The following is a 13,525-nucleotide window of genomic DNA, read 5'->3' on the forward strand; positions in this document are numbered from 1 at the left end:
AGGCACAGTAAGGGATTAACAATAATAATAAAATAGGACAATTGTAACAATGTACTATAATAAAAATTATATGAATAACTCTCTCTCAAAATATCATTGTACTTCTTCTTGTGATGGTGTGAGATAATAAAATGTCTACGTGATGACATGTGAGGTGAATGACCCAGGCGTTGTGACATAGCGTGAGGCTACTACTGACTTTGTGATGATGTGTCAGAGGAGGGTCATCTGCTTTTCAACCGCGGTTGACCGCAGTCACGGAAACTGCAAGAGTGAAAACACGGATGAGGGGGTGCCACTATGTTACCATTACTCTCCCAATTGTCAAGGCCGAAAGCTAACATGGCATCGTTCATTCAAGCAATCGCCAAACATTCTGAAGATTACAACAGGGAAGCTCTGTGCTCAGTGCCTGACATAAAACCATGACTATACATGGTCACTGCCCACAAGTTCCTAGAGTTCATCAGATGAAGACGGAGAAAGGAGAACAGCAAAGTATACAAACGCTGTGACGGAAGAGTCTGCTGAAGAGGCGCATAGGAAGAAGTTACCGATTACACTAAGAGGGGCTTGGGCAAGAGGTTCGGGAAAGGTCAGACTATAAAAGATATAATCCATGAGCTAAATCTTAGAAGATGAATATGTGTTTCTTAGAGACACAAAACAGAGAAAGCACTTACAGAGAAAGAAAAACATGAGCTCCCTACCTGAAAGGTTATGGAGATGTGAAAACCTTGGAGTATTCCCGTACTGAAAGCAATCTGTTATGAATAAAATGATTAAGGCCTATAATGTGTGCGTGTGTATGTGTGTGTGTGTAGAGGAGTGTGGAAGATGGGATAAATGGGGGAATTCAATGAGACAAGGTTTATCTCTATCTCTCTATGTCCAGTCACCAGGCCCTTCTGAGTCTGTTTTGTAGTTACTGTGTCTGTACCATATGACTTACGACATTTTGTCTTCTGGAGTATTTGTGCAACATGGCCATGCAGTGTATGTACCTCAAGGATAAAGATGGTGACTCATTCAGCTTTGAACTTCTCTATAGTATAATATTCTATTCATTTTCGCCAATGTTTATGGAGTAGAATTAAAATTGGCCCTGTTATGAGGTGGAAATAAGGCAAGTGTCTATCAACATCTTTAGTATGAACTGGACACGTGATCCAGAGTGAAGGTGGGCACGCTATAACCCATGGGCCAAATCTGACCCACTGCCTGGTTTTGTATGGGCTGTGAGCTAAGAATGTCTTTTGCATTTTCCAATGGTTGAAAAAAAAAATCAAAGAAAACCAGTGTGAATAAGGTGAAAATTATATGAAATGAAATTTCAGTGTTCATACATATAATTTTATTAGAACACAGCTATGCTTGTTCATTTACATACTGCCTGTGGCTGCTTTCATTCTATAACAGCAGTGTTAACAGAGTTGTAAGTAGTTGTAACAGAGACTGTATGGCCCATGAACCCTAGAATATGTATTATTTTGCTCTTTATACCAGCTCCTGGTAGAGAGGAAGGACCGTGGCATTTTAGGATAAACTGGATTTGAATCTGGCTCTTATCTGTATCTCTATTAACTATGTTATCCCAAATGTTTAGCATCTCTGAGTTTTCAGATAATCATTTTTAGAATGAGTAAAATCACATCTCTGATAGAGAGCTTGTATGAAAATTAATAATAAGATACCTGGAATGGAAAAAAATATCAATAAATGTGTTTCTCAACCACCACCATCCCCACACCACTGTGTGGTATCACAGACTCTTTGAAATCCAATCAATTAAATATGTAATACATTTTCTATTGAAGATTCATACTCAGTGTTTGGCTAGTTGAACCCAAACAAAGAAAAGAAGGAAATAATGGTTTATAGGCTTTAGGTTTTACACAGCAAAGGCTTCACATAGCACATGTTTCCAGCAGTGGTCTATAATTTATAATTGATGTTTTAAATATTATATTCAAAATACTATAAGCATACTATATTTAAAATACCTAACTACTTTCTGTTAGGATTGCTAACCGGTCCAGCCTGAGTGAGACCATTCCAAATTGGGAACATTTTAGAACAGCCATGAAAATAAATATGAACATATGATTTTGCATATGTTGATGGGCTCTCTGTGTAACCAAACAGCACCTCCTTCTCAGATTGCTTCATTTGTTGTCTGTATTGCTGAGATTCAAAGCACTTTCTGGAAGGAATCATTCCCTCTGTTTCTTTCTCTATCCCCCAATGGCACCTCGAGTTATAATATGCACTTAATAAATCCTATGAATTAGGTCCATGGATACATTGTCTTTGAAGATTTTAGAAGAAATTCAACAAAAGAAGACAAGAGGGCTTTCCTTACAATTCCACATGTTTTAATTTGTTTTCTTGTTCATGTCATGTTCTCATGTTTATCCCCAGTGTTCAATTCTGGGTCTGGCATATAACAGGTGCGTAACGCGTGCTGACTGAATACGGCAACATGGTATAGAGGAAAAAACATGCGATCACAATCAAGAGGCATGAGTCTGATCTTCAGTTTTACCATTTGATTCTTGAGTAATGTAAAAAAAGCACTTTGAGATGAATTCTTATTTTTCTAATCTATAAAATAGGAAAACAACTACTTTGCCAAACTCAGAGCTACTGCAGGGATCAAATTAAAAAGCACATGAGAATGCACTTTGTAAACTATAGTGGCTTTTAAAATGTGCTTATTACTGTAAATAATAAAAATTTACATGTTCTGCCTTATAAAAGAAATTCCTAACATTTTGGTGTATTGGTTTGAGATTAGATGAAACCAAAGAAAACTAAGAGAGACAAGTTCTCAGTAAATGAGGACTAAATTGAGAAATTTGTTGGGAAAGTAGCATTTTAGTAAATGAAGGATTTTGGAAAGATATTTTCAAGGCTAACGTTTTTCAGTATAGTTGTTTTTCACTTGTGCAATAAATTTGTCTCTGATCCACTACATGCAAATCATATGTATGTATCAAATCAAGATTAAAGTAAACTAAAAAAATAAATAAATAGTCAGAAATCCTATAGCCCTCAGAAAACTTGCAGAAAAAACCCCCAATGAACTTATTTTTAGAAATCACTTCCTAATTTATTTGGTATTAAGTGGATTTGTAAAAACTAAATTTTATTAATAGGTTTGCTATATTAACTCCCACATATATTTGTGATTTATATATATATATATATATATATATATATATATATATATATATACCCCTACATCATTTGTAGTAAAAACAGGGTGCACACCGAAAATATAAAATATACATGGTAGTTAACTGACATACATTAAAAGAATTCCAGTTGGAGACTTCTGCTTCTAGCTATGAGGAAATAGCTTATAATAGAACAAACACTTCTGTCAAGAATAATTATAAAATATGAATAAAGTAAAAAGAAAATTTTTTTGTTTTTTTAATGTGTATTTAATTTTGAAAGAGAGAGAGAAAACAAGCAGGGGAGGGACAGAGAGAGAGGGAGACACAGAATCTGAAGCAGGCTCCAGGCTCTGAGCTGTCAGCACACAGCCTGATGCGGGGCTCAAGCCCACAAGCCATGTGATCACGACCTGAGCTGAAGTCAGACACCCAACTGACTGAGCCATCCAGATGCCCCCAAAAAGAAAAAAGTTTGAAAACATGTGAGAGCAACCACAGCAATCAGGACTGAAGAGACTTGAAAAGCAAGAAACCACATTGAAAGGAACCTCACATTCTGTGCCACTTTTGCCATTGAGGTATTTTTCAAACTCTAAGCTCTGCAGAATAAGAGCATAAGAAACTAAGCGGGAATTGGTGGGTGAGAGGCCAAAAAGCCAAACAGTTTTTACCAGACACATACTGCTGAGGAGACAAAAATTGTACTTCAGAGACTATCAAGGTGGAGGGCCTAACCCAAGCTTTTATATGAGACCCCTAAAAAGGGGAAAAGAGGAAAAGGGGAAAAACATATCAGCTCACTAATACAGAAATTTGAAGCATCTTTTCTTTTTAATTTGTTTAATGTTTATTTATTTTTGAGACAGAGACAAAGTGCAAGCAGAAGAGGGGCAGAGAGAGAGGGAGACATAGAATCCAAAGCAGGCTCCAGGCTCTGAGCTGTCAGCACAGAGCCCAACAGGGCTCGAACTCACAAACTGTGAGATCATGACCTGAGCCAAAGTCAGACACATAGCTGACTGAGTCACTCAGGCACCCCAGAAATTTGAGTCATCTTCATTACTGATTGGATTAAGATGTTCTTTCCCAAATCTTTCTACATGCTAAAAAAAAAAAGTAAATGGTCTTGAAAGGAAGATATCATTAGCCACAATCTCTACAATAATATTTAGTTAAAACTTTATTCAATATGAAAGTAAATGAGGCTAAATGAATGAAAATAAAGAGAAGAAACAGTCAACATAAACAGACCTCAGGTCACCAAGCTATTCGTATTATCAGGCACAGACTTTACAATTATAGGGATTAATATATTTTTAAAATAAACTTTAGGATAAAGAATTTCAAACAAAATGATAATCTATACAAAAAGTTAAATAATAATTCTAGAATTAAAAATACAATAACTGAAATTAATAATGTAATAAAGAGTTTAACAGCCAATTATATGGAATAAAAGTTGTGATTAGTAAAACAGAAGGTATACCAGTATGAAATAACCAGGTTATTTCATAACCTAATCCAAACTTTTATTAGGATTAGGTTGACAAACCGTTAGCCAGATATATACAAAGGAAAAACAGGCCTTGGAACATCATAGTAAAAGTGCCGAAGACAAAACACAAAGAGAATATACTAAAAGCATCACAGAGTAAAAGACATTGCCTTCAAAGTTGTATATAGCAGATTGATAGCTAACTCTCCAAAGAAAGTATGAAAGTGAAAAGACACTGGGATAACATCTTTAGGTGATGAACAAAAACAACTGGCCACTTAGAATTCTGTATACCAAGCAAAGATACCCTTGGAAAATGAATGTCAAATAAAGATACTTTCAGCTGCACAAAAACTGAAAGAATACATTGCCAGCACACTCACATAAAAAGAAACGATGGAATTTCTTTTTCACGCTAAATAAAAATGAGGAAAGCATAGAAATATGGAAAGGCCTGAAGAGCATTGGGCAGGGTAAATATTTAGCTATTTTTAAATCATATTAACTTTAAAAAGCCAGGAAGCAGTAAATGGAGGTAGAGTATTCTCAGGGGCTCACTGCTTATGAAATTATGAGAGCTCTAATTCATAGCAGAAAATTGTAAAGAAATCACATAAATTAAGAAGACAATGACAGACAACCCTACAAAACTGAGCAAAAGATTTGAATACGACCTCCAAGAGAAAAAAAAAAAAGAAAAGTATACAGAAATGGCCAATATATATTTAAAAGACCAAACTCATTAGGCAACATATAAATCCAACTGACATGATGGAGGGGCTACTACCTTTCTATGCCAAACAGAATGGCTAAAATTAAGGCTTGAAATATCAAGTACTGATGAAAATGGGAAGCATCTGGAATACTCATAAGCCTCTGGTGGGAGTATGAATTAGTACAACCACTACGGAAGACTACTTGGAATTATCTACTAAAGCTTCTCATCTGCCTACCGACGATCTAGCATTTCCAAATATACCTACCTGTTTATATATGTTCACCAAAAGAAATACAGAAATGTTTATAGCAGAACTATGTGTAACACCATAGAGAAAAACTGGAAATAAGCCAAACGTTCATCAATATGGACACACAAGTTTGGTGTACTCATACACTGGAATGCTACGTGGCAATGAAAATGAACCCTACTGCTAAATGAAGCAGCACTCTAGCAAATGAAATGTTGAGTAAGAACGAATGAGACACAAGAAGTACGTACTGTAAAGTTCTTCACATAAAGTTCAAAAACAGGCACAATAATCTATGGCGATGGAACTAAAAAGAGTAGATACCTCTGTGGTAAAATCACTGAGAAGGGGAATAAGAGTGATTTATGGGGTGATGTCGTACTCTGTTTCTTGATCTGTGTGGTGGTTAGAGAGGATGTTCACTCTGTAAAAATGTATTGATCTGTGCATTTTTGATTTTTTGCACCTTTCTGTGTGTATGTTACACTTTGTAAATGGGTTGACTTACAAAGAAAGAAGCCCAAAATTCAAAAAGAGGTGAAAAATAAACCCAAAATATAAAACCTCAGAGAAAAACAAGAGGAAATTTCCCGAGAAGCCAATCCAACATATCACTTTACACACACACACACGCACGCGCGCGCACACACACACACACACACACACACACACACACACACACACACAATCTACCCACAGCCTTCACAAACAACCATTTGGTTCACTTACTTTGAGCCAAACCTCCTCCTCCCTCTCCAGGCTACCTTCTGTCTTCTCACTCCTTTTATCCTGAGGTCTGTTTCCATTGGTGACACAGGGAAACCAGCCAGTGAGAGGACGGTGCTCTGGTAAATCTGGATGGTATGACGTGCAAATCTGAAATGTAATTTCAATCAAAAATTAAATGTATAAGGTGAGAGAGAAGTAAATACAATGACTCTGTAGCTCAAAACCAAAGTTTTCCTCTCTTTCTGAGTGCCTAATGATCACACTATTGGCAGAAAACTTTTCTCTAAGCAGAAGAATGTCTCAATGCTCTCTGTTAACCTCAAGATATAATTTACCTGGGTAGAAAAACACACATGATAACTCTCAGCCTACCATCAACCCAGATATCTTGCCCAAAGAACAGTCCTGGAACATTTTAGGCAACTGCTCCTAGAATTAGCCATAGAAGTCTGTCCAGGATGATGGTTATATCCTTACTGGGCAGGATCCACCAGTCCGAGGAGTGAGGCTACTGAGTCAGAAACCATTAAGCATTCAGCTGGGTAAAGGAGTCAGGGAACAGAAACACCAGAAAATTTCTCCACTTAATACTTAAGGAAGATAGACAAGCTAGACTAAAAGCCACTTCAGAGAGCTGTTACTAACTCAGAATCTCCCGACTTTCCTGGCTTTCTGTCACTGGGCACCAAGAACTCTTGAGAAAGATGCCAGATTTCATTGAAGAAGTGTAGTGAACATTGCTAGCTGCCTCCCCATATCCATTTCCCCTTACTTTCTTATTAGGAAACTCTGATTTTGTTCAAGGTGGCAGTAAATCCAGTTATAAATGCTTGTCTCCTCAGAGACCTTTACAACAAAGGGTGATGACGTGACCTGGATGTGACCGATGAGATGTTGGTGGAAGTCTATAGTGTTAAACGTCCAGAAAAGCTGCCATGATTGTTTCCCAATAAAAAGGGACTCAGTTAGCGTATACGTACTTCCTGTGAACTTCCCCCATCTTCCTGCCTGAAATGCTGACTTCATGCCTGGTGGAGTCATCTTATGAATAGGAGGAAGAAAGCTGCAAGCCAAGGATGGAAAGAGCTAGAATCTAGAAGATTCCAAGGTCCTTGAGGAGTCTCTCGAACTAGAGCACCAACTCCGGGCTAGTTTCTCAACCTCCTGGGGGTCTCCTGAGGTATACAATGCAATGATTTCATCCTGGCCTAAAATACCAACAGAGCTAAATCACACTTCCATTGAAATGATGGTATTGCTTATTGTTATGATGAATGGAAGAGTTTAGTTGGCAATGGATGCATCTGGAATAGTACCCAAAAGCCAAAGCCCTTAATCTTCTTTTCAGTATTCAACTCTAATTCATAGATGTCAGTCCTTAAAGTCCTTGGAGGATCTCCTATTTATTTAGGTGGATATTCATGGAAAATTGTATACCAGAGGATTTGTTTTTAGTACTAGCTCTAGAATTTCTTCAATAATAACAGTCCTTTAAATCAAGTTATACTTTGATCTTTAATATACTTTAAATTTCATTTGATCCTTGTGATAAACCATTGAGTTAAATGCAAAAGTTATTACTATCCCCATTTTACATATGAGAAAATTGGGGCCCAGAGAGGTTAAGTGACCTGTCAAACCTCGTTTAGTGATAACAGTAGTAATACCAGTGAATTCAATATTGTAATCCAGGCATTCTGACTCTTTGCTACTTCTTTTTCTTCTTGTAAAATAAATTCTCCCGTATAGAAAGCCCAAGTGTAATTTCTGATATTTGTACATCTAAAGTTAATTTTGCGATGCTTCTCTGTACCTTGGAATCAGCGATTGTACAGCCAAATGTTCCTAGATGAAAACTAGTAAGGGTAAGTGGGGTAAGGGAGGTGTGGGGGCAGGGTGGGGGAGATGAGATTTAATTGCTAGTCCAGAAATTTTTCATTTAATGTTACCTTATTCTGAGTTCAGTAGGGACTAAATTTGATGTCAAAGACAGGAAAGAAATGTAAGCCCCCCCATAAAGCACGTGAGAGAGAGAGCCCCTTTACAATTCTGCTCAGCCTTCACTCCATTCTTCCAGCTTGATTTACCATGGAATGAGGTTCTCCAGTTACCAAGGAAGCAGGACACTTCTTGTCTTCATGAGAGGAATAAGCTTGGGTGGCCCACTGATCCACATATCCTTTGGGAGTATAGAGGCCACAGTCTATGATGCTGGTTTCCTTCTCAAAAGGTTCACATATCCCATCTCCCTCATATATGTAACATAGGCTTGGCTCCCCTGGCAAGAAATATTGTATAACATTTCAAAAAGTGTTCATAGATGTCATGGAAAACTCACTGCATTTTTTCTCAAGTCCACAAAAGAAAATGCTGTTACTGCCAGCTAGCTTAATACCCACCCCAAACATACAGACAAAACGATGTGCGTGCACACACACACACACACACACACACACACATACACACACACACCTTCCTAAAGAAGAAGGGTTCTTCATGGGGAGAGGAGTAGAATCCATCTCTATAATAGAAGGTATAGAAAGCAGTGGGATTTGTGAATAAAGAATAGCGAGAGAAAAGTAACCGTAGGCCGGAGGTAGAAAGAAATTTGAAGGCATCGTTAAGCAAGATCCTGAGGGAAGGAGGGGATATAAGAGTAGAAGGTAAAAGAAGAAAGAGAAGTTAAAGAAATGGTATGATGGGCTATGTACGTGGATCCCCTTCATGGTTCTTGAAGTAGTAAAGTATTTGAGGGATTTGTTTCCCATTACTCTTTGTGGCTGAATCGTGTTTCCTCAACTAACTGCGCCACTGCTCTGAAAGAGACAATACGGGCACTGGGTTTTCAAGGCTTACATGCCTCTTCTTTCCTTTCGTCTTACAACAACCATGCGGGGCGTGCATTTTTTGTTTGTGTCATAAATAAGGAACATTTTGCCACAGGTCCCTTGATACGTAAGTAATAGAGCTTGGATTGGAGCCAGGCTCACAGAAGGTGGGTGCAGTGGGGTCTCTATCAAGCTGAGGCCAAGGCACTGCCTTCAAGAGCAAACAAGTGAGGAGCGAATCTGTAAGAAAACCTGCTGGAGTGTTAGCAAGCGAGCTTGTATTCCCTGGACAAGTTCCACACTTGCTCACCAGAAAACTCCTCCTAAGTGAATAGTACCAACTACAGACACGTAAACTAGCTTTCTTCAAGTGTGGAAAGCTGAGGTACAGTTAGAAAGCCACTTACTAAGTTCTGGTCCATTTTCTACCAAAACGTAGGACAATTAACATTAGTGGCATGATTCTAATCTCCTATTTCTACTTTAAGTAATAGGACAAGATGACAGGACCAAGATTTGGAAACATAGCAACGTATAGGTATACATTCAGTAACATCATTACTAAAATTCACTGTTACTATACCATTCTTGTTATTTTTAATTCTTCACAGCAATACTACAGGGATGCTGAAGTAATTTTTTCAGTGGCTCATCAACATGTAGCTACTAATTATTTTCCTTCACAATTTCTTCCAGTCTAAGGCCCTTCTGCTGTAAATCTGTCTCTACTTGCCAGGAATAAGCCAATGTTCCCAGGATGGGGTTCTAAGCTTATTTGGGGTTTTAAACTCCTGCATTCCATCCAACCCATGGCCTTCCCAAATCACTCCCCCAAACCCAAAGCCAATATATGTGCATTTGGAATGACTTTCCCATGATGATTTCTCTCTCTCTCTCTCTCATATATATGCATATATATATGTATTTACACATGTACATGTATTCATGTACATAAATATGTGTATTTAATATATATGTTTGCATTTATGTATATACAAATGTATTTTATATTTTATAATGTACATATATATATGTCTTGTTTCTCTATTTATAACACTGAATATTTCTTCTTGCTTCTATTTTTTTCACCATGGACTTAAAATTTTTGCCTGTTTTTTCAAGTCCGTCTAAAAACAACAGGCCATTTAAAAATATATATATTTCACCATGGTCCCTTAAATCCTAATTTTTGAGAAATAATGGAATATAACTATATGCTGCGCCATGCTATGAGCATATTATACAATGAAACAGAAGTCTAACTGTGGAATGGATCATCTTAGCCTTACCCTGTAAAGTTAAAATAACTTAGATGCAGTCTTACTGGATTTGGAGGCTAAGGAAACAGGAGCCAAGTTTAATGGGATCAAATGTGTTAGAAACAAAACAAGGTGTACTGTTAAGTTAAAGGAGGCTTGAGCTGTACTGGAGGAGACACAGCATTAAGAGAATACATGTGTGCGTGTATGTGTGTATGTGCGTATTCAATGAGCCCATTATGTTACCACACACACACACACACACACACACACACACACACACACTGCAAACAGAGGTGGCATTAACAAATACTTGTGTACAGAAAAGGGGAGGTAATCGGTTCGGTGTATTCTGTACAGCCAGACCACATCTGGAGTATTGAATTCCTTTCTGGGCATTGACCACATGAAACATGCCAGGTTAGGGTAAATAGGAAAGGGTCTGGAAACCTAATCACATGAGGGGATGTTTGGATTGGAAAGGAGAATAATGGGGAGGCATTTCAAATATCTGAATGGTAGTCAAATAAAACAGGGAAAAAATTATCCTCTGTAGTTTCATAGCAGGGCAAAAGCACTTGATTAAGCATGAGGAAAGCTGGGCTCCAGTGCTGGCCCTTCAGAGCCTCATTGTATGCCTGTGGATTAGTCACTACAATGCTCTGAGCCTCAGTTTCCAAACCGGAGAAGAGGAGAAGGATCGTATTGCAACAGATAAAGCCATTCTTAAGTAGAATGGTGCATTTCAAGATGTGTCCTTCACTGCTAGAAGTATGTAAGCAGAAGCTAGAGGCCTCTCTCTCAAGAACTGGCAGGAGAGATTTCTACACGGGAAGGAGGCCAGACTCCAAATCCCAGTTAGACTGCACACATGAAGGGAGCAGGGCCTCTATCAGACTCGTGGTACCTGGCGGGCACTGCCTATGTTTTGTTAGATGGACGGATGAAAGACCCCTAAGATTCTATAATTTTGTGAATCTACTCTAGATAGCAGGAGAATTTGCGCGTCCTGTACAGTATTTTACACCTTAATTATACATTATTACAATCATATCCTACTTTACCTTGCAATTTACAGGCATTAAGATATTTTTCAAAGCATCGCTCTTTACAAAATTTTGGCGAATGGTTACGTTCCACAGAAACACTGCAACATATACAGATAGGAGTAAAAAAAATAATAATAATCTACATGTAAGGAGCCCATTGATGATGTCTTTAACCAGAATTGGGAGAAGTTTCCTAGATGGCCTTCCTGCATGGCAAGAACCTAGAGTCAAAGCCACCTAGTGATAACTTATTGCTAGTGATTTGCCGGGATTAAGCGGTGTTAGGACTCCCCGTCATCAGTCATTATCTTACCTATGAAACACAGCCGCCAAGAGGTATCTTGCAGTCTCTTTGGCTTAGAATGTTTCCCGCACTGATTTTTATGTAAAACCTCTGATTGTGCTGCTTGGCTGGTGCTTTGGTGGTAGACATGAGGACCCAAGGGCAATCCTTGGTAACATTAATCAAGGAGGCAGTGTACCCCAGTGGTTTATATTTAGATTCTAGAACCTCACTTCCTTGGTTCAAATCCCATATTATTTAAGCTCTCTGCGCCTCAGATTGATCTCCTCATAGTTCATGTAGGGATTAAATGAGATACTATAGGTGGGGTGACTGGGTGGCTCAGTCAGCTAAGTGTCTGACTTCAGCTCAGGTCATGATCTCACGGTTCATGGGTGCAAGCCCCGCAGGGGGCTCTGTGCTGACAGCTCGGCGCCTGGAGCCTGCTCTGGATTCTGCGTCTCCCCCTCTCTCTGCCCCTCCCTTGTTCATGCCCTCTCTCTCTCTCTCCTCTCAAAAATAAACATTAAAAAAATGTTTTTTAATGCGATACTATAGATGAAAGTTAGTGCCCGCCTGGCACACCACAGACACATCAAATGTCATTGTTGTTATCATTCAGCTATATGTTATAGGATATCAAAAGCTCACGGAAATAAGACACGGAGACACCTGCAGAAACAGGACATAAGCCTAGGTGGTGGTCCTCCACGCACCTGCGCAGTGGAAGCCTTCCTCCAGCTGGCACGCCCTTGAGCAGCCATCTCCGCTCAGAAGGTCCCCATCATCACATTCTTCTCCCAGGCTCCTAGAAGGTCAAAACATACATTCTTATATACACACAGGCATAAAATAGTTTTCTTTTAAATTATTAAAATCCCTCATTATACATTAAAAAGTGCAAGTTGGAGAAAAGCAGGAGCTAAGAGAATGCTCTTATATAAAAGGTAGCTCACGTCTCAGAAACATCTAGGAGATTCACGGGGGTCCTTCCAGGGTTTCCGGTAGATGGCATTAAGCTAGAAAAGGCCTGCCAGCCCTATGATGAGTGAAATCTTAAAAACAGCTGGTTTGGTGAGGAGGAAACCTGCCTGTCTATATGTTGTTCTGTTTTCTATTCTCTTTTATCTGATATTTCTTTGTGTTTTCATTGTTTTATTCTATCTAGACACAGTTGCTATTAAAGCTAGGGTTTTGTAAGCTTGAAATCTTCTGTTTTATATACCAAGAGACTCAGCAGCCTGATTGCTGCCTGGTCTCCGTCCAGGGCAAAGCTAAGGCCCCGTCAGGTCCTGACTCCCTACTACCACCTGGTGGCAGCTATCATATATTGCAGGGGAGAAATAAATACTGGGAGAAGAAAAATGCCATCGTTTTGTTTTGAACCTGAAAAGCTGACACAGCTGGTGACTAATTTGGATTGGGGTGGGAGAGTTAGTTTAGACTGAGGGCCACAGGAAGCATGTTATGGTAACAAAACAGGTAACACAGATGTGGCCATTGTAAAATGGATGGAGGGTTAGCGTTTTTTTCTTCTTGACTTTGCACCAAAACGGACACGTTTTTAACTCCAGTAGACAAAGGGTTTGGGCATGCTAACGTGCTTTCAGATGAGGACATAACTAATAGCTCTAACCATTGTCTAAAGTGTGCCTCCCCACAGGGATGGAGTGATGAGTAAGTTATTGGATATGAGAATGCTTTCATACGAATTAAAAGCATGCTATGAACG

General features: G+C 38.8%; 1 protein-coding gene across 1 annotated transcript in view; it reads right to left on the minus strand.

Annotated features, from left to right (window-relative positions):
- PAPPA2 (pappalysin 2) overlaps positions 1–13,525 on the minus strand; it is a 267,658-nt gene that overhangs the window by 117,573 nt on the left and 136,560 nt on the right. Inside the window, exons 9-11 of the mRNA XM_047077368.1 lie at positions 12,510–12,601; positions 8,462–8,652; positions 6,375–6,521 (exon numbers count right to left, since the gene is read on the minus strand). Of these exons, the coding sequence (XP_046933324.1) occupies positions 6,375–6,521; positions 8,462–8,652; positions 12,510–12,601 (430 nt within the window). The remainder of the gene's footprint in view (positions 1–6,374; positions 6,522–8,461; positions 8,653–12,509; positions 12,602–13,525) is intronic.

This window comes from Lynx rufus, unplaced genomic scaffold (assembly GCF_022079265.1).
Source record: "Lynx rufus isolate CCGP_SWC_20201006 ecotype Redwood Valley unplaced genomic scaffold, mLynRuf1.p SCAF_15, whole genome shotgun sequence".
Taxonomy (NCBI): domain Eukaryota; kingdom Metazoa; phylum Chordata; class Mammalia; order Carnivora; family Felidae; genus Lynx; species Lynx rufus.